The sequence below is a fragment of the Tympanuchus pallidicinctus genome, unplaced genomic scaffold (assembly GCF_026119805.1).
Source record: "Tympanuchus pallidicinctus isolate F22 unplaced genomic scaffold, pur_lepc_1.0 scaffold15, whole genome shotgun sequence".
In the NCBI taxonomy this organism is placed as follows: domain Eukaryota; kingdom Metazoa; phylum Chordata; class Aves; order Galliformes; family Phasianidae; genus Tympanuchus; species Tympanuchus pallidicinctus.
In genome coordinates, this window is record NW_026294669.1 from 25,851,438 (window position 1) to 25,870,899 (window position 19,462).

The 19,462-nt window shown below is 42.3% G+C and overlaps 1 protein-coding gene across 5 annotated transcripts; it reads left to right on the forward strand.

Annotated features, from left to right (window-relative positions):
- Positions 1–23: 23 nt before the first annotated feature.
- Positions 24–15,957, forward strand: ORC2 (origin recognition complex subunit 2). Of its 5 annotated transcripts, none has more exons than XM_052676335.1 (16): positions 24–525; positions 1,407–1,550; positions 1,847–1,933; positions 3,449–3,538; positions 4,768–4,799; positions 5,412–5,469; positions 6,407–6,588; positions 7,183–7,281; positions 8,871–8,980; positions 9,663–9,795; positions 10,198–10,294; positions 11,971–12,117; positions 12,719–12,890; positions 13,195–13,256; positions 14,015–14,133; positions 14,815–15,957. In XM_052676335.1, the coding sequence occupies exons 1-16, from the start codon at positions 435–437 to the stop codon at positions 14,899–14,901; spliced, it is 1,710 nt and encodes a 569-aa protein (XP_052532295.1). In that variant the 5' UTR covers positions 24–434; the 3' UTR covers positions 14,902–15,957. The 5 variants fall into 5 exon arrangements, with proteins under 5 accessions (XP_052532295.1, XP_052532298.1, XP_052532296.1 ...); XM_052676336.1 differs by lacking the exon at positions 24–525 and adding an exon at positions 1,077–1,149; XM_052676337.1 differs by lacking the exon at positions 24–525 and adding an exon at positions 1,077–1,113.
- Positions 15,958–19,462: the final 3,505 nt, after the last annotated feature.

The following is a 19,462-nucleotide window of genomic DNA, read 5'->3' on the forward strand; positions in this document are numbered from 1 at the left end:
GCAACCGCTGGCGGCCGCACGCATGGCTGCCAGCGGAAGTCCCGCCCCCTCGTGTCTCCCGCCGACAGGCGGCGGGAAGCAGGGTCCTGGGTCGCGGATTGGCTGAGGCGCGCGTCAGTCAAAGGCAGGCGGCGGTCCTCACAGCGTGGGCGCCCCGCACCCTCTCAGCGAGGGCGCCTGATTTGGTGGTCGGCTGGCACGCTAACCCACTTCGCGCTCCTGCCACCGACTCAAGGAGCGCTCTGGAGCCCGTGCTGAACCGCCAGTGGTGAGGGCGAGAAGAGGCAGGCGCCCGAGGCCTAAAGGCCGGACCCGGGCCCTGCGACGGGTGGTCGTTGCCGCTTACCCTCGTGGGCACCTGGCGGCAGCGCCCCCTGGCGGCCGGGCGGCTCCGCCCACGTGTGTGAGGTGGGGGTGCTCGCCGGGCGCACACCATGAGCTTGGCGGAGTGTCGGAGCGGCGGCGCTCTGCAGGTGAAGTTCGTGCCCGACGAAGACGTCCTGAGGCACATCGCTGACGACGCAGGTACGGCCGGGCCGGCGCTCCCCGAGAAGGGGCGGTCGGCCCTTCTCCAGCACTTGCGGCGGCCGCCGGCGAGGTGAGGCCTTCGGCCGCCCTCCCCCAGCCTGTCTGCTCCGCTCTGTGCCCGCGCCCCGCCCGGAGCACAGAACGGGTCGCTGCGGCGCGTGCCCTCAGCTGAGGGTGACGCCAAGTTCTGATGGCAGCTGCCTGGTGGGGGCCTGGCTGCGGGGAACCGCCCGCCCGCCTCTCCGTGGCGCGAACGCACGGACAGAATCAAAGCAGCAGCGGGGCCGGGCCGGGCGCTGCAGGAGCCGCGTGCCGCAGTTCTGGCTCCTTGTAACGTCTGGAATTGCGGTCTGCAGAAATCCTCAGAATGCATCTGCGTCAGGTGCGGAGTACCCGATCCGCGTTGTTGTTCGTCCTGCTCTGAGCGGGGATCAGACAGGTGGTTTACAGAGGTCTCTCAGCCTAAATTTGTCTGTGGGCGTGCTGGCAGTTGGTACCTAGCGCTAATTAGTTTGCGTCCCACCCCTAGGCAAGGCAGGGGATGCTAAACGCACCCTATTTGCATGCAGTTTGGATCTTGTGTGGGTGAGTTGCTGCCGTTTCTTCCCAAAGTGGAAGCAGGTGTGTCCTGAAATGAGGCCCTTGTCTTCCCTTTACCTGCAGTATCAGCTTCCTTACTAAAGGACGGACTGATGCAGCCGACTGCCCTGATACAGACCAGCTATTCCATTAGCAGCAAACCTTTTCTATTTTGCATTTGAACAGCATTTTGCACAACAGTATCTTGGTTTGTGAAGGGGGGTAGCTGCATAGTTCTGCAGTGGAAGTAATGAAATAACAGCTTTCATTTAAAAAAAAATCTTTTATTGTAATTGTAGGTGTTAAAGTTCAGAAAGGCAAAAACCAGCTGATAGTCGATACGAAGAGATTTGTAAAGAAGCTTGAGGCTGTCTCAGATGATAAAGCTCAGGAAATCCTGGAGGAGAAGAACTATGTTGCTGTTTTAGGCGTATGTGGCGAAGGTACCTGGGGCAAAGGGAACGTACCGCAGATATTACTTTGGGAGATTATTTTTGTCTCAACAAGTTGCATAGTGTTTATGAAAGTGCTGTTGTGGGCTGGCTAGCTTGAGCTGCGCGTGTGGTGACAGAGGGAGAGGATAATGATTTCTAGAATTTGTTTCATGATACTGATTTCATAGCACCTACAGTGCGAAGAGTCATTTGAGCCCAACAGTAAATCATCACCTTTCCTATTCTATGGGTTGGGAGTATACTTGTACTTCTAAAGCGGTTACAAGTAACATTTCTGTTCACAGAATCAATGACAAATGGCTCAAGTGTAGGTGGTGGTGAAGTTTACACATTCCAGACTCCCAAACGCTCCAACAAAATGGCAGAGCTGGGTACGTTTTCCTCTTTCTTCTTCCATCTTGCTCTGGCTATGATCTTTTTGTGTATCCCTGTTAATGTGATCTGTATCTTCTTTTCATTCAAGTTATGTGTTTGTTACTATTCCAGTAGCTTTTATCCAGCTCTGAATTGGTTTTCCTCAGAAACAGAAGCTCAGCACTAGGGCAAAGCAAAGGCATGGTGGGAATAAGAGATACTTAAAATAAATGTGTAAAAACTGGAAGTCTGTTAATGCTGTGAGAAGAGCTTATGTGTATGTGCCCAAGGATGGCAGGACTTTTATTTTCGTATCTTCAAAGGATATGTGAGAATAACTAGTTATGTAACAAAGAGTTTAAACCAACAAACAAGCAACCCAAAGGGCAGTGTTAGCTTTGTGGAAGGGGATTTCTCCTGCACAAAGTGTCTGTCAATGTACTTGCTAGGCTAGTTGTTAGAAGAAACAGGCTGTGCTGAAGAGTGGGCTCTTCTGGACAAATAAGATGCTTGGACCATCGTGCCACTACATTTCTTCTTTTCAAGTGAAGAGTCCTTTGTTTGCCCAATACCACTTGAACTCCAGTGGTGTTTGGTTTCCACAGCTACTGTTGTACTCTGCAGAGGAGGAGGAATTTCCTTCCATATCGTGATACAGAATCTGTTGTTTCCATCTCTCTTTATCTTCCTCTGGGCTTCTGCTGTGTGAAAGGAAAGTTTGTTTCTCGCACCTCTGCAGCAGTGTACATTTCCCTGGTTCCTTCAGTTTGAAAACTGCTTCCCAGAGTTCTTCACCAATACCACTGAAAGCTCCTGGTATGTGGTGATGGGTCAATGCCTTCCCTTTTCAGCAGACACCCTGCAGTTGAGCTGTTGATTATTTTAGTCTTGCAGGCTAGAATTGGAACTTGGGGTTGACTAAAGAGATGGATGGGTTTTGAACATCAGAGATGACTAAACACTGTCGAAACTGAGCTTAGACAGATATAAAGATAAGTAATAGTAACTTGTTAGGCAAGTAGTACAGTAAGAGGCTGTATTTGTTGGTGATCTCTTAGGCGGGGCATTCCATATTCAGGTCAATGATTCAACTTCAGCTTGAGCTGATAAGTAGTTGAAAGAGGTAAGCAGAATACAAGAACCTGCCTCCTGGGGGACTGATGTGTTTGTTTTACCTGCTGCTCCAGTGTGTTCAGTCACTCAGTGTTAAAGAACTGAGTGGGCATAACAGAGCATTTCTCTAATTTTGAAGATATACAGTACCCTAGGGAGCAAAGCTTGCCCTGTCGTTGCTAAGCAGAACTTTGAAATGAATTAACTGAGGAATTTGAGTTTTGAAAATTTTTGTCTAGTGTTACATTAATCTCTAGGGTTAGGAAAAATAATAAAAAATAAAGCATCTTAGGCACTTTCTGAAATAGATAGGAAATTAAAATTTAGACTTTTTTGTGGTGTATGACTTCACTGCTGACAAATCCAAGTTGGAAGTTTTCTATCTGACATGAAATTTCTTTTCCTTCTATGTCCTATAGCCTCTGAATTAGCACAGACACCGGGACAGAGTGTTGTACCTGATCCCTCTGAGTGCCCTGAGAAAACAGCCAGAACCCCTCAAAGCAGCAGTAAGTATATGATGCTACGAGGAACTGAAGCTGAGTGAACAGGTTCCTCTTTGCGTTGTTCCTCATCTTTGCAGATGCTCAAGTATTCTGGTCAGTTTAACGTTGTAGGCTGAATTTGCATGGCCTTTTGATCACTTGTCTGCTGCATCTTATATTCTGTCCTGCTGGTGCAGAGAAAATGAACTTCTCACTCATCTGTTGCTGTCACACATGACAATTCATGTTCAACACAGATGATTGGACTTGAATTAATGAGCTGGACTGATGTGTTGAGCACCAAATGAGTTGTGAGTGGGATTGTGTGCATGTTCATGTGCAACTTCTGTTGTGGCTTAACTTGGCAGGCCTCTAAGGCACTACACATCCATTTGTTCACTCCCCCTCAGTGGGATGGGGAAGAGAAGCTAAAACCTGTGGGCTGTGTTAAAGACAATTAGGATAGAAAAATAAGGGAAAAAAATAATGAGGATGATGATGATAAAAGAATATACAGACTAAGTGATGCCCAGTGCAATTACTTGCACCTGCTGACCAATGCCCACCCCAGCCATCTCTTCCCTCTGCCCAAGCTTTATTATCTGGCATGGCATCATGTGGTGTGGAATATCCCTGTGGCCTGTTTGGATCAGCTGTACTGGTACTGTTTCCTCCTTGTGTGCTCCTTGCTGGCAATGTAGTGTGAGAAGCTAAGAAGTCATTAGTGTAAGCACTGCTCAGCAACAGCCAAAACTTCAGTGTGCTGTCCACATTATTTTCATCTTAAATCAAGAGCATGGTGCCATACCAGCTACTAGGAAGAAAGCTAATCATCTCAACTGAAAACAGGGCACTTCATAATTTATTATAGTTTTCTCCCTGCCATTATTGAGTGCTTTAAATGAAGGTGGAAAAAGTCAGGGCAGGTGAAGATTGGCAAGAGTGTGTTGCTTTGTGCTCACAGTCTGCCCTCAGCACTGGGGCATTTAGTTCCTTTTTCAGTGTCTGTCAGTCCCCTCCTGCCGAGGGCCTCCCACAGCTGTGACTAAATTAAGAGCTGCCTTCTATGATAATAACATTCACTGTCTTTGTTCTCTCATTGCTTGCCTGTGGGGAGCTAATAACTTCCCCTGTACTGCTCAGGGAGTTGATATTCTGGTGTAGCATACCTTTGAACAGTGTTTCTCTAATAGAGCATCTTGTGCCTCTGAAAATATGCAGTACTCTTAACTATGCTGTTTCTTGCCTTGCAGAACGTTCAAGTTCAAACAAAGTTCAGCAGAAGGTGAGTGTTGATATTCTGTTGATTTATTATTATATTCCTTCTCAACACTTTTAAAACTTGAGCTGACAAATTGCTGCAGTTCTGGAAATCCTCACCCACCTTATAGATGTCTCCTAATCTAAGAGGGCAGGGGTAGCTTAAGTGAGAACCAGAACTGCCACTCATCAGAGCTATGGAATTGAGGGTCTGTGCTAGTCAGTGAATTTGACAGCTTGATTAGCATGGGTGGAGACTTTCCTTCCATCGCACAAATGAGGATGTTAAACAGTCTCTTCACATGCAATTAAACTCATAGCTTTCCACTTTCTTATCAAAGGAAGAAACAACATTAGTAATAAAGATTTCATGTCTTTCCACTCCTTATCCAAGGATGTTAGTTAAAAGAATTAAGCCCTTTTTGGAACCTGATCCTGTCTCTCTCTAGCTGTGAATGGGAACTCTCCAGACTTATTGATTCTGCTTTCCGAGTTTCCTGTGGGCTGAAATAGCTTGGAAATTAAACCTGATTAAATCTGATTTCACTTGGTGAAAGGCTATTTTGGGGAGCTATGTGTGATTTCTTCTAATGCATGTGTGTTTTTTTTTTTGTCTTTCTTTTTTCTGCTAATACAGACCAAGAAGAACGAATTTGTGTCTACCACACCTTATAGGCTCCGAAGGAGACTAGCAGGTAATCACAGAATCACAGAATTGTAGGGGTTGGAAGGGACCTCCAGAGATCATCGAGTCCAACCCCCCTGCCAAAGCAGGTTCCCTACACCAGCTGCAGGGATGATGAAGCTTTGTAATTAGCTTCCATAGTCAGTGAGGCACCGTGTTCAGAGGAGGTTGTTTCACCTGCTTATGGGCTTTGCCCTGTAGCAGCAGTCTGGTTAGTCTTACAGTGCACAGAAACATCCCTCGGGCAGGTCTGCATAGACCTTTTCCATATGCTTTGCTGTGTAAGAATAGGGTAGAAGGGTTAGAAGCACCCAATTGCTGAGCTGCAGAGATGTGATCAGAAGAGGCAAAGCTCTGAGTAATCCTACCTGTATTGATGCTTCACTTTGGAACAATAGCTTATGGTAATTTCTTTCTGTAACTGGTTAGCTACACAGGCTCAGGCTGAGGGCAGAGGAGAGATCAGTGTGTGACATTTCATGTTCTGTTTCTTCTGTGTTGAGAGACCAAGACTCAGCCAGGTTCTGTCTGTGCACTTGAATCGGCATTGTTCACATAGATATTTTCAAAACCTCTTTGTGCAGAGTGTGAACTAGAAGATACCTGGATTGCATGATTGGCATTTGTAGAAAGCTGATGTAGAGTTGCTAAGAGAAATAAGAAAAATGATTGTCCGTGTTCATTCACTTTTTTAGGATGGGATTATGTTTCTTAGTTGATATAAATGGGCAGAGCTGTACTAAATAATTTCTGAGTTGAAAACTAGGAACCAGATGGTTGTGTTTGCTGTCCTCTTCAGCTTTGTTTTCACTTTTCTCTGAAATACTCTTAGTAATCGTGCGCTTGAAAGCCATCTAGAGAATGTATGATGGAGACAGAGAGTTTGTGCAAAGTGTGTTCTGTGTAAGAATTCACTGATTGCTTTTACCATTAAATTTCTCCCCTAGCTCCAGATGCTCAGTTGGAAAGCGAGAGTGAATATTCTGCTTCCTGCTCAGAAGAGGAGGAGGTAGAAGAAGCCCAGAAAGAAGTCAGTGCTGTTTTATCACATCAGAAGACCCCAACAAAAACTAAGGCCGTATCTACGCCTCCTTCTAGAAAAACCCTAACCAAAAAAAAAGACAACATGGTGAGTGTGCAGAGAACACCTCGGAGCCAGAAGACTGAAGGGATGTTCAGTTATAATGTGCTGTTAGTGAACACACTTGGTAGTAGTGTGCAGAGTAGAAGTAAAATAGATAGTAACTGCAGATCAAACCAGCTGTGTTGGCTTTTGCTGTACTTGTGAGCAGTCTCTACTAGAATGGACATCATGTGAGCCTGTGGGCTAATATGGTCTCCGCAGCTATAAAATGAGAAAGTCTTAAAATTTTTGTGAAGGAGGAGACCTTGTACTGAGAAATGATGAGGAAATTGACTCCTGTAATGCCAGAAGAATCATGCTTTGCTTTCTGGCTTGGCATTCAGCTTTATTTCCTTCTAGCACAAAGGATCCTCCCGCAGTGTGTTCTATTCTGTTTTTATGTCTGGGAAAGATCTATCTGAATGGGTCAGCTTTGCAGAATGCTACTTGTATACTTGCATTTTTTGCAAATATAGAGTAAGGACTAATAGAAATCCAGAAGATAACTCATACTGGTCATCTTCAGGCATGCTCGTAGATGCAAGGGGAGAAGGGTAAATTGTTAGTAAAGGGGTAGCTGATCTTCCTGTCCCTTTTTAGAACAACCTCGTAGAGGAATACTTTGAAGCTCACAGTAGTTCCAAAGTGCTCACTTCGGACCGAACGCTGCAGAAGTTACGGAGAAAAAGATTGAATCAGGTACACTTAAGAGTGAATCACACAAATAACAGAGCTTTTGATTCCTTTGAAGATTTCCCCCATCAAAGCTACCTAATATTGCTATTTTCAGTCTAACTGCTGATGAAATTCTCAGTGATTTAGGCAGGGGTTAGGTAGCATTTCAAGCATCATACTTCCCTTATGTCTCCATGCCGTGGGTTATTGCCCAGCTGAGTGGGTTTGAGGCAGAAGGGGAAATGCAGGGAGAAGGTGTTATCAGGTGAGCAGATAGTTGAAAGCTGAGGTTACTAGAACAGGTTAAAATTTGATCTTGGAGAAGAAGCAGAGTTGTAGAGACCTGCTGTAAAAATTATTACCAAACCAGCATTTTTTCAATTGAATAATTGGTCTTGATCATATGTTGAGCAGATGGAGTCCTTTTTGTCTGTGTATTTTGGAGTCGAGCACTGTGCAGGATAGGGACAGCTCTAAACGTGATTCAAAACTAAGTGATAACCACTTTATTTCCTTTCAGTTCCTTGAAGAAATGAACTATTGAAATGTGACTGAACTACTGATCTGTTGTTCCTTCCCCCCATATATGCCACTTCTACAGGCAGTTCAAAGTAGGCAATTGTACTTTAGAGAGATGAGTACATACAGATGCCAAGGAAGCTTGCAAAATATATGGATTATGATTGTTTCTTTGTGCCTATCTTGTTTTTCAAACATGGTGATTGGTATGTAGAGATTGCCTAATGCTTGTTGCCATCTAGAGTTGCTACCCAGGGTAAATGTTGGATTCTTAACAAGTTCTGTCAAAACAGCTCCGGAGCAAAATCAAGGCTTTCAGTATTAGATCTCTTGATGGCACTAAATAAAGGTGTAGCAGTTCTGTCTCTCAGTGTTTTATGTTTGATAGATACACTGCAGCTGCCTATTGTGTTCTTTCCAGAGTAAGCTATCTACTGCTTGAAAAGCAAAGCTGTTACAATTGAAGAGAAAGAGAGGCCAGTGTAGATACGATATCATTTGTTATGTTACTGTGCTGTTCAAACAGCAACATCTTGGCACATTTTTAAAGCTGAGTTAATCCTTAGATTGTTGATATTTGCTATTGGCTTCAAATTATTTCCTTTCTGCTATGTTTATTTTCTCTGATGATATTTATGAACATTCTTTTGCAGACACAAACATATGAACCGTTGCTAAGCATGTTGACTGGAGCCCTTGTTCCTGTGAACAAGGTTGTGGTGTTGGTATTTTCCTAGTGCAGTGTTTGATGCTCTTTTAAGTTCTGAGCATGTCGTGAGCATGAGTTTCCATAGTGGTTTTCCTATACTCAGCAGGAAGAGGTAAAACATGGTGCAGTAATGGCACAGATCTCATTTCTAGTCCTAGTCTGGTTATTACTGTTTCCCATAATAAGGTAATTTACTCTCTGCTTTTTTTTTTTTTTCCAGTAGCAAAACTATACTTAGTCCTCTCAGGAAAGTACATAGAGAAACATGAATTGTGTGTACCATTGGTGAAAGCCCTAGCTAGAGAGCATATTAGAGGGGTATTTATAAAGACTCCAAGCATACATCCTGTTTTTCTCAGCTTTGAATTACTCTTTTTCAACACAGCAAACATTGCATGACCTTCTGCAAAAATCTCCCCTTGCCTATGCTGCTGAAATTAAAGAGTTAAACCAGCAATATGAGTCCCAGTTTTCAAAGTGGATGCTGCAATTACAGTAAGTATCCAGTGAGAACCACTGAAGATGCCTAGCAAACAGACACTGCCAGTAAATTTACCCTCATGTCAGCAGCATCCTGTGGATGTATGCATCAGGTTGGAGAAACACATCCATATGTGATATTGAAATCAGTGACAGTTCAACACCTTACCTTTGTTCAGCACTTTTTGAGTGACCCGACTCTTACTTCTAGTCAAGATGATGCTTTTCCTATTCCTCAAAAAGATCTTGTAGTGACTGTAAGGCATGGTAAACATTTAATGTAATCACGTGTTGAAGGACTTAATGTTTGTTAGCCTTCATTATGTTGAAGATGCAGTTCTAGTATCGCTCTTGGACGATCCTGTTGTTCTGTATAGACACCTCACTAAATTTTTGGGCCTCTAGTCTGCTAAAAGACTACTTTAACTAGAATGTGTGTGCCATACATCAGATTTCTTGCAGCTAGCCTTACAGAATGATAGAATAAAATCATAGAATTGTTAGAGTTGGAAAAGACCGCTAGGATCATTTAGTTCAGCCCTTGTTATGTGTCTGCTGTGAGCTGAAGTTAAGCCTGAAGCTGACATTCCCTAGAAATGTGACTTTTAGAGGCAAGATTGCAATGGATCATTTTGCTTAATGATAACCAGGATGTATAGACTTGTACTTTTTTTATTCAGTATGTTTTTCTCTTCAGCTTAGGTTTTAATATCGTGCTTTATGGACTTGGCTCGAAGCATGATTTGTTAGAGAAGTTTCGTACATCTATGCTCCAGGATTCTGTTCACCTTGTGGTTAATGGATACTTCCCCAGCATCACTGTGAAATCTGTAAGTGTGAGAAAAGCTCATTTTTATCTAACCACTATGTCTTATAGATACCTCTAAAGTAAAATGTTAAGGAAAGCTTCCTACGTCCTGTATCTCCCGAATGAAGAACAAATCCCATCTCTTTTTTTAAGAGTTCAAAGAAATGAACCGTTGCATTTTCAGAAGAAATGCTGTGATTCTTATCAGTAAAGTATTCATCAGTCTAAAGTGTTATTTTATGTCATAGTTTTGAGAAGGAACAGCAGTTTTGTGTTTATTTTGACTGTTTGAGGAAACTGATGGTAAAAATCACAGTATCTCTGTCATGACAGTCAAGGACTAACTTACAGATTTTCTGCACTAGGTCCTTCAGTGCCAGCACCCTTCATAAGGGGCAGTGGTGACTCCTATTTTCTGTTTTAGGTTCTCAACTCTATCACAGAGGAAGTATTGGACCATATAGGAACTTTCCGCAGCCCGCTCGATCAACTTGAATTCATCATGAAAAGATTTAAAGAAGGTAAAATGACTTTTTAAAAACAAACAAACAAACATGTGAACAGTAGACATTGTTTAATGTTAGGAAAACCTGAACATTTTCTTTGGTCATTATTTTTTTTCGGTATTGTTACAGTTTCTTAGTCTGTTGTAGCTACTGTTTTCTTGTCTCGTAGTTTATGCCACTACTGATGACCAGGAATAAATGTCTATGTTGATTCCAAGCTGTCAGTGTTTAACGCACAATTCTGTAGAAAAGGATGGAGGAGAGTGTGAATATTCTGGTAAGCCAGAGGCTATTCAGCCCCTTGGCAAACAGAAATACTCATCTCTTTTGCATTTAGCATGGTGCCTCTGTGCTTACATGGTATTTCCGTACCATGTTTCACGATGGAACATGGGATAGCTAAATTGCAGTTACACGAGGGAAGATGGTTCTGAGTCACTGCTTGAGGACCTGATAGAAATCTCTCTGAAATTAGCAGCATGGAGAACTTGCGTACAGTTTGAATGACATTTACTGATTGATCCCAAGTCCCTTGGGCTCCTCTGGAAGATTATGGTGTTGGGGAAGGGTCTTTCTAAAAATATTAGAATAGGCTCAGTTAAGGCTTGCCACATTTATTGTTAAGAGGAGTAGTAGTGTAATTTTAACATATGTAAATGCTGATGTTAAAATGAAATAAAAGACAGAAGTGTCAGTTTAGAAGTGGCTTCATAATCAAAGGTAAATGGGTACAGACACACTGAAAGGCTGCTGAATTCTCTTTGTGTATAGGTTGTACTGCTTATGCATACATGGGTTATTGCTGTGGAATCCTGGTTTTGTAGGACAAAAATGTTAAAAAGCATAGACTTCGTTCTCCATCCCTAACAATGTTTCTGGTGGAACTAAATGAAGAATGATTAGCAGTTGTACACACTTGAATCTGCGTAGATCAGTCTCATGTATTTATTACAGTTGATCTGACAGGGAGTCTGAGGAACTCTTGGTTTCCATTGGCAGCCAAGTCTCTATTGATGTGCACAAGAACTGGCTATTTTTCCAGAATTCTTTCTGTAAAAACAGGAAAAAGCTGTTTCCTGGGAATGAGTGTAGCAGCAACAAGCTAAGTTGGAAATCTTAACATCTACTATTTGCGTTATCTAAGCTAAATCTTTATAAGTGTCTTTGAGTGCTCAAAGGGAAAGATTTCTAATTGAGTTAGTGTGCTGCAGGTCCAGTCCTGAATAGGTGTATTTCGATTTTATGAGGGCTTAAGGATCCTAGTTCTGTAACTCAAAAGCAGCTGAACAAACTGTGCTTAGATTTCTCTCCTGAAGTACATTTGAATGACCTGAATCACAGAGCTAAAGACCATAGTGAAAAGGACAATCCCTGGTAATACTCTGAGCAAGTGAAAAGGTTTGTTCGTTTGTGTTTGTTTGGCTTTTTTTAAATAAAAACTTCAGTTGAAGGAAGAACAGCACCTGTGATAAAAACTGAAATATAATGAATTGAGAGAAAGCCTTTTAGCTACTCAGAAATACAGTGTGGTACAGAATCAAAGTAAGCTGTACAAGGAAAGTCATTTGATACTGGAGTGGTGAATGTCGAGCCTGATGGAATGGACTTGTCCTAGACTGCACTGGGAATGGGAAACTGCTTTGTGTACAGTTTCTTTGATTGGTTCTGTGCTGTTTTTTCTGACCTTGCAGATTCATCTTTAGAGCTCTATGTCCTCATTCATAACCTGGACAGCCAGATGTTGAGAGGAGAAAGAAGTCAGCAGATCCTTGCACAGTTATCCTCTCTGCCTAGCATTTACCTCATTGCTTCTATCGATCACATCAATGCTCCTCTCAGTGAGTCCCCCTGGGCCTGATGTAGAATCTGCATTCTACTTCGGGCCCGCTGAGCATGTTTCGTAAGCTCATGTATTACTCTTGGTGTGCAAAACAGACCTGGTGATGTATGTATGGCTGAAGTGGCTGGAAGCCCTGATTGGAACTGTGGCCTTGTGCAACCCAAACTGTATAAACATGCTAAGAACTACCAGTCTCTGATTATAAGAAAAAAAACACTACAGAAGCAGGGAGAAACAACAATGTTTACAAGACAAGCAAAAAAAACCTCCTGTGACACCCTATTATTTAGTGACTTACTGAAATGGAGATTGGATGCTACATTTGTCTCTACATCTTAACAATTTTATCAAAAATTCTTTTTGCACTACTGATTGTGGAATGATTTACAGTATATCCGTGAAGCTGGTATGAAAAGGGGATGCGTGCAACTTTTCCATTGCAGAGGATTGTCTTGTCTGAACTGCAGCATCTGGGTGCATGTACTGTGAATTTCACAAGCTTTTTTTTTTCCTCAAATACTACAGTAGATTTAAGTACATTATAATATTGCTTATTTAATAGCTAACCCTCCAATCTGTCCTTTTTCCTCTCTGTCTAGTGTGGGATCAGGCAAAGCAAAGCCTCTACAATTGGCTTTGGTATGAGACGACCACATTTAGTCCTTATGTAGAAGAAACATCTTATGAAAACTCATTGTTAGTACAGCAATCTGGATCTTTGGCTTTGAGCTCCTTAACACATGTCTTGCACAGCCTCACTCCCAATGCCAGGTAAGACGCTGGTAGCCTTCACAGTAGCACCTACTGAGAATCCAGTCTTCACTAAGGTTACTCTGGACTTCTGTGTTAACTGTTAGGCATACGCCAACCAGGAGGCAATCCCTGTTTTCTGACAGCAGTTTTCAAGGTGAAAATGATGGGACTTAGTTTTCATTTGATTGATTACTTTAAGTGGAAGCAAGCTTTAGCCAGCAACTACATGTGTGCGCAGAGTGCTTGTGATGAGAGAAAAATAAATTAATATTTGCTAATGCCTTTTTTTCTTTGGATTTCCTCTTCTCATCCCTTTGCTTAGGGGAATATTCAGACTGCTTGCTCAGTACCAGCTGGAGAACAAGGACAACGCATCTTACCCAGGTGCATACCTACTGTTTCCTCACCTGGTTGGGGTGGCATTGCTAGCTCAGCTAAAGTGGCACTGTCTTTTAGTGTACAGGTTACATGAGCAGCAACAGAAGACCTGTATTTGTTGGTTCAATGTGTCTCAGTAGTATAGACAGTCTTTCTATTGGTGCTGGATAGACTAGCTGGATTCTAGCGTCCTCTTACTATTGTTTGCTTTCATGTTTAGGCGTTAATGGGACTGCTGGGGGCACTGTGTGGCTATAGAATTAAAATCAAGGGAGAATATGAGCTTGCACAACAGTAGTGCTTAATGAGCCAGGGAAAAACAGGAGATTTGGTTTCCATGCTATTCCTAAGTAATCTCCAGTGTGTCCCTACTTCCTAGGATCCATGTGGAATATACTATCATGGTCTTAACAGATGCAGCAGAGGGTGAGCAGTGTGTTAATGGTGCAGAAAGATGGAAGTGAGGTGAAGGAGTTGCAGATTGAGAGATTCATTATATTGGGAATTACTATTAAAATTCTATTAGGCAGACAGGGTGTCTGGAATGTTAAATCAACTGTTTTCTGTTGATTACTGAAATATTAACTTGGCTGTGTACTCGAAGTGATGTTGCTGCTGTAAACATAATGGTGTAAGCTGAAGCGATGTTTTTAGGTGGGGAAAACGTAGTTTTTAGGTGGGGAAAACGTAGTTTTTAGTGGGGAAAACATAGTTAGACACACTTAGCATTTCAGATCCTTGTTCTCACCTTTCTCTGTCTCCAGGCCTCTCTTTCCAAGACTTCTACCAGCAGTGTCGAGAGGCCTTCCTTGTAAACAGTGACCTAACGCTGAGGGCACAGCTGACAGAATTCAGGGACCACAAGCTCATTCGGACCAAGCGGGTGAGTTGTGGGAAGACAGTAATTCTGGGGATTTGATTATCTTAAACAAAAAGCTGCTTTATTCCTTACAAGTATACCTAAGACGTAAGTGTGTGGCTCACAGTGAGGCTTTGCAGTTTGAAGCACCTGGATGCTAGCAAAGCACTGAGATTTTGTAATTGCAGCTCTTTCCATAACTTCAATTAGTCAGCACCCTTCATATGGATAGGGACTTATAAAAGCAAACAAAAAACCCACAACAAAACAAAAAAACCAGTGTGGTTTAGTTAATTCAGCAACTTACAGGTCTCTGTGGAACATAACTTCCTGAAGACCTTGAGAAGTAATGAACATTGGAGCTTGACTGTGTGATTCAAATGGTTGCCCGTATTTGCATGGCAGAAGAGTGCAGAGTCCTAATAATGAGGCAGTGTAGCAATGCTAGATGTGGAAATATGGTGTTGAGGAGGTGTGTAGTGATAAACTAGCACAGCCCACCAAAAGCTTTGCATTTTTTCAATATTTGTGCTTTTCCAGTGTTGCTCTAAGGAAATATTCCTGGTTTTAGCAGTGTAGTCATTCACAGTGCTTGCCAGCTCTCACCCTAGCTGCAAGTATTCAAAGTGTTGCAGTGCTATCTAATGGCTTGCATTGCATTATGCACTGATGTTAACAGAATGTGTATTGCATGTCTGTTCTCAGGGAGCTGATGGTGTGGAGTACTTATTAATACCTGTAGATGACAGTACCTTGACCGACTTCTTAGAGAAAGAGGATGAAGATGTATAACGTCTGTTCCCAAAACAACTACGGCAATTGCTCTCAAGGGCTGATGGAGAGGGGCCTATACTCAGGTCTTTCTCTTCAGCCTCAAAGCTGCTGGACTACTTACTGAAATGTATTAGCTGTAATGAACAGCGTTTCTTGTTCATCTGCTTCAGGTAGTTTGGAATGATAACTTCTTCAAGCAAGCTGTCTCTTGCTTTGAAGTTAAATTTATCTGCTTTGTCTCTTAGCTCAGATGATGCTCTCTTCATATCTACATAGCCAACTATCAAGTCAGGAAAACTAACTCATTGAGATTGTGCCTTCTGCTCTTTACCAGAAAAAGGTTTGGTTGGAGCAGTTCATGTGATGTGCAAACCACTAGATGGTCAGAGCTTTAGTTTGTACCACTGATGGATTTTTTTTTTCCCCTCAACTGAGTGTTTTCTGGCACTCCTTTACCATCTAGACAAGATTGGCTTCCAACATATGAACAAGCCAAGATTTATAATGCTAAGAGACCTATATTGACTGCACAAGGAATATGAGCAAGCTTGGGATACTGTGGGTAACTTATTAAATTCTGACAGTGGAACTGAAAGACTTTTCTCCAAGATAGAATTCTTTTATGGGAGGATTTAGGTAACAACTTGAGTCCATCACAATTTTTTATTACCTCTTGATGAGGGTGAGATGTTCCAGCTTCTTTCATCTACTTTCCTGTTTATAATCAGGAAATATGAAGAGGCTGTGAAGTTTAGTTTACTTAAAAAAAATAATAATAATAATACAAAAATCAATTGTTTATATGTATTTTTTTACATTGATTGTGGAGGAGGCCTTAAATGCCACTTAGCAAGCTCTCCCTTTTTGTAGCCCTCAGAGGTTGGGAGAGTGCTGAAGTTTCACAGGTTTTCTTCGCTTTGTTTCTCAGGTATGTGAGAGTAAGCCCTAGTTTCATCAACTGTAGTCTGCTAATCAGACTTCAGGGATTCCGATGTCTAACTTGGTAGCTGTGTTACAGCTTGATGTTGTAATAGTTCAAATCAATCAAATAAAGTTCTTCATTAATTTTCATTAGCTTATCTCATCTTCCACATGTTTTTTTATGTTATAGGAAGATAGAGATCTTTCTGGAAGTTATGTGAAAGTCTCATTTTCATTGTTATGTCAAATATCTGTGCAAATCCTTGTGCAGGGGGCAGAAGACTTCAAACTAATTAAGAAAGGTATTTCATATTTTTTTAAGGTATCAAAAATAGACGTTTTGTATGCCTTGTAATGCCAGTATATAGATTTAGAAAAGAACCAAAACATCACATGGAACAATACTGTTACCTCTCAGTGGTATGCTCCTGGTATGCCCCTTGCTGGTATACCCCTTACTGGCAGAATCAACAGGACAGAGGTTTACAGCCTGACTTTCATTTGTATTGAAAACACGGGATATCTACTTATCCCACTGTCAAATTGATTCTTCAAATATAGGAGCTATTTAACTTTGCTGAAATGTGATAGGAGGGGAAACTGGTACTTGCCAGCAGTGCTCTCCAGCTTCCTTCCCCAGAACATCTGAGACAACAGGAAAAGGCAACAAGGAGATTTGAGGAAAATACTTAAAGGAATGAAGGAGTTAGCCTCCAGGGAGGCGCCAAGGCTGGCTGCCCAGGTGAAGTGCCTCTACACCAACACACACAGCTTGGGAAACAAACAGGAGGAGCTGGAAGGCACTGTGCTGCTAGAAAACCATGACGTGGTTGCCGTCACTGAAGCCTAGTGGGATTGTTCCCAAGACAGGAGTGTAGCTGTCAACACTTAGAAGTTGTTCAGAAGGAACTGGCATGGAAGGAGGGGAGGAAGCATTGCCCTCTACATCAAGAAGGAATAGTGTGAAGAGTTGTCCCAGAAGAATGGCCACAAGCAAGTCGAAAATCTATGCTTAAGTTAGAGACTGAGGCAGCAAAGGAAATCTTGTAGTTGGAGTCTGCTACAGGCTGCCTGATCATGCAGAGCCTGTTGATGATGCCTTCTTTTTCTAAATACAAGAGACATCACAATTGCAGGCTCTTATCCTGCTGGGGGGCTTCAACCATCCTGACATCTGCTGGAAAAGTAGCATGGCGAGCTGTTGGCAGTCCACCTGGATCGTGGCAGTCCCCACTATCGAGAAGCTGGGGGATGAAAGGATAGAGCACAGCCCTTCTGAAATGGACTTGGGGTACTGGTGGAATGGTAAACTGGACTTGAGACAGCAATGTGCCCTCGTGACCCAGAAAGCCAGTTGGATCCTGAGCTGCAACAAAAGAAGCATGGTCAGCCCATCAACGGAGGTGATCCTGCCCCTCTACTCTGTGGTGTTGAGACCTCACCTGGAGTACTGCATCCAGATGTGGAGTCCTCAGTGTAGAAGAGACATAGACCTGTTAGACCACATCCAGAGGAGGCCCACAAAAATGATCAAAGGTATGGAACTCCTTATGGGGACAGGCTAAGAGAGCTGCAGCTTTTCTGCCTGGAGAAGGCTCTGGGGAGAACTGAGAGCAGCCTTTCAGTAATTAGAGGGGCTATAAGAAGAAAGGGGACAGACTAGCAGGGTCTGTGCTGACAGGACAAGGCAAATGATTTCAATGTAAAAGAGGGGAGATTTAAAGTGGGTATAGGGAAAAAGCTTTTTTGCAATAAGGGTGGTGAGGCACTGTAACTGGTTGCCTGGAGGTGGTGGATGCCTCGTTCTTAGAGAAGTTCAACATCAGGCGGGACCGGGTGCCATGCAGCCTGATCTAACTGTAGATGTTTCTGTTCATTACAGGGGAGTTGGCCCTCCAACTTGACTGATTCTATCACTTTCTACTTTGGAGGCATGTGCATCTGTGTTTTACAGGCTGCAATTCTAAAAGTCTGCAAAACACGTTGGATCCTTCCTATTGCTGCTTAGGCTACCGTTGGATCCACTAAAACTGTCCAGTGCTACGTTAGCTGCAGAGTTCAAAAACAAATGCTCTGACAGCCCCTTTTTATTTGGAAAGGAAGAAATCTTCTCTCACTTTGATCTTTAGCTGTCTTTGTGGCGTTGATAAGAATGATTGTCTTTATGTCACCTTAGCGGTTTCAGATAATAGTGAATTTAGCCATCTTTTTTCATTTGTATTTAAATGGAGGTAGACATGCAATTACTCTTAAAGCATCACCTCCATTATGCCTAAGAATTCAATTTTTATTCTGGTAGAAAAAACTGAAATGTAAGCACTTGTTTCAGGCTGCAGAGATGCTGCCTTCTACCGAGGTTTTATTTAATTAATTGATGCCAGTCAGTTTGAAGAAGTATGACTAGTTCCCTTGTACTGTGTGGGTTGAGATTTCCCTGTAAATCACATCACTTTGCTAAGTACGCCTGCAAGGTTGAACACCTTGAAGTGAAGCAGGCTGGTGGTGTCATGGTTTGAAGTTGTTTTATTGAAGGAGAGAGCAAAGGAAGGTATGAAAGAGGGGGGTTAAAATGCTTGACAGTGTGATTAAGTTGTATTGAAGTACAGCTTGTGGTGGCAAGCGTTTGGTCACAGCCTCACATCAAAGTTCTGGAGAGATTTGCCTCCAAGGCAGTGTCTGTGTGTAAGACCACTAGGAAAGTCTAGGTAGCACAGCATCTTGACATTTTATTAGGGTACTTCTAGCAGTGCTCCACTGAGGAAAGGCATGGTCTTCTCTTCGACCCTCTGCTGAGAGAGTCGAAGTTACGGAAAAATATTTCCTAGAATCCTGATGATTTTAACTACTGCAGTTAAATCTTCATGCAGTTTTCAGTCTAAGTTGCAGGTTCACACAGGACTCAAATGCACTGAGTTGCTGTATGCAACACAGAAAAGACCTAGCTAAATCAGCCAGTTTTATTAACTAAATTTAAAAAGATGCCACTCAGATGTTTATTAATTTGCTATGGAAGTATTTTCAGCCTGTTTAAATATTCTAGTGTGCATGTAATGCAGAGATAGTAAGATACTTAACAGGGAGATTTTTTTTCTTAAAAAAAAAAAAAAAAAAAAGGAAGCAAATGAAACATCAAACCCTTCCAATCATTACTGATAACGGAAATCTACTTGTTCAGTTGTAGTAATCCTGTAATTGAGAGTCACAACTATAGGAATTGTTTTTAAAAGAAAGCAAAAACATATTTAATTAATCTGCCTGAGAATGGGAAGTGTTATAGCATATTTAAAAAAAATACTTCCAAAGTTTTTCAATAGAGGGACCCTCCACTGAAAAACAAATAAATAAAAAAAAAACAAAGCAACCACCACCCTTACTTTTGTATCAATGGTAGGTTTTGCAATTGAATACTAGCACCAAATGCCTGAATTGTGCTCTGCATATACTTATGAGCTATGTCTTATTAAAACTGTTAATGCAAACCATGGTCAATACTGCTTTAGCTATTATTGAGAGCTTTATTGGCTAAAATTTGAGAGGCTTGTGTTGACACAACCACAGTAAGGGAGAACTGCTGTGTATGCTTGAAAGTGGAGCTAAGTCAGATTTTTATATTTTGCCCCTCTAAGCCTTGAGTGGTGTGGTTATTAAATATATGTAA

Coding starts and splice junctions, on each gene's coding strand:
- ORC2 (XM_052676335.1), top strand. CDS start 435: ATGAGCTTGGCGGAGTGTCGGAGCGGCGGCGCTCTGCAGGTGAAGTTC. Junction 1,934..3,448: donor CAACAAAATGGCAGAGCTGG/GTACGTTTTCCT, acceptor TATGTCCTATAG/CCTCTGAATTAGCACAGACA. Junction 12,118..12,718: donor TCACATCAATGCTCCTCTCA/GTGAGTCCCCCT, acceptor CTCTCTGTCTAG/TGTGGGATCAGGCAAAGCAA.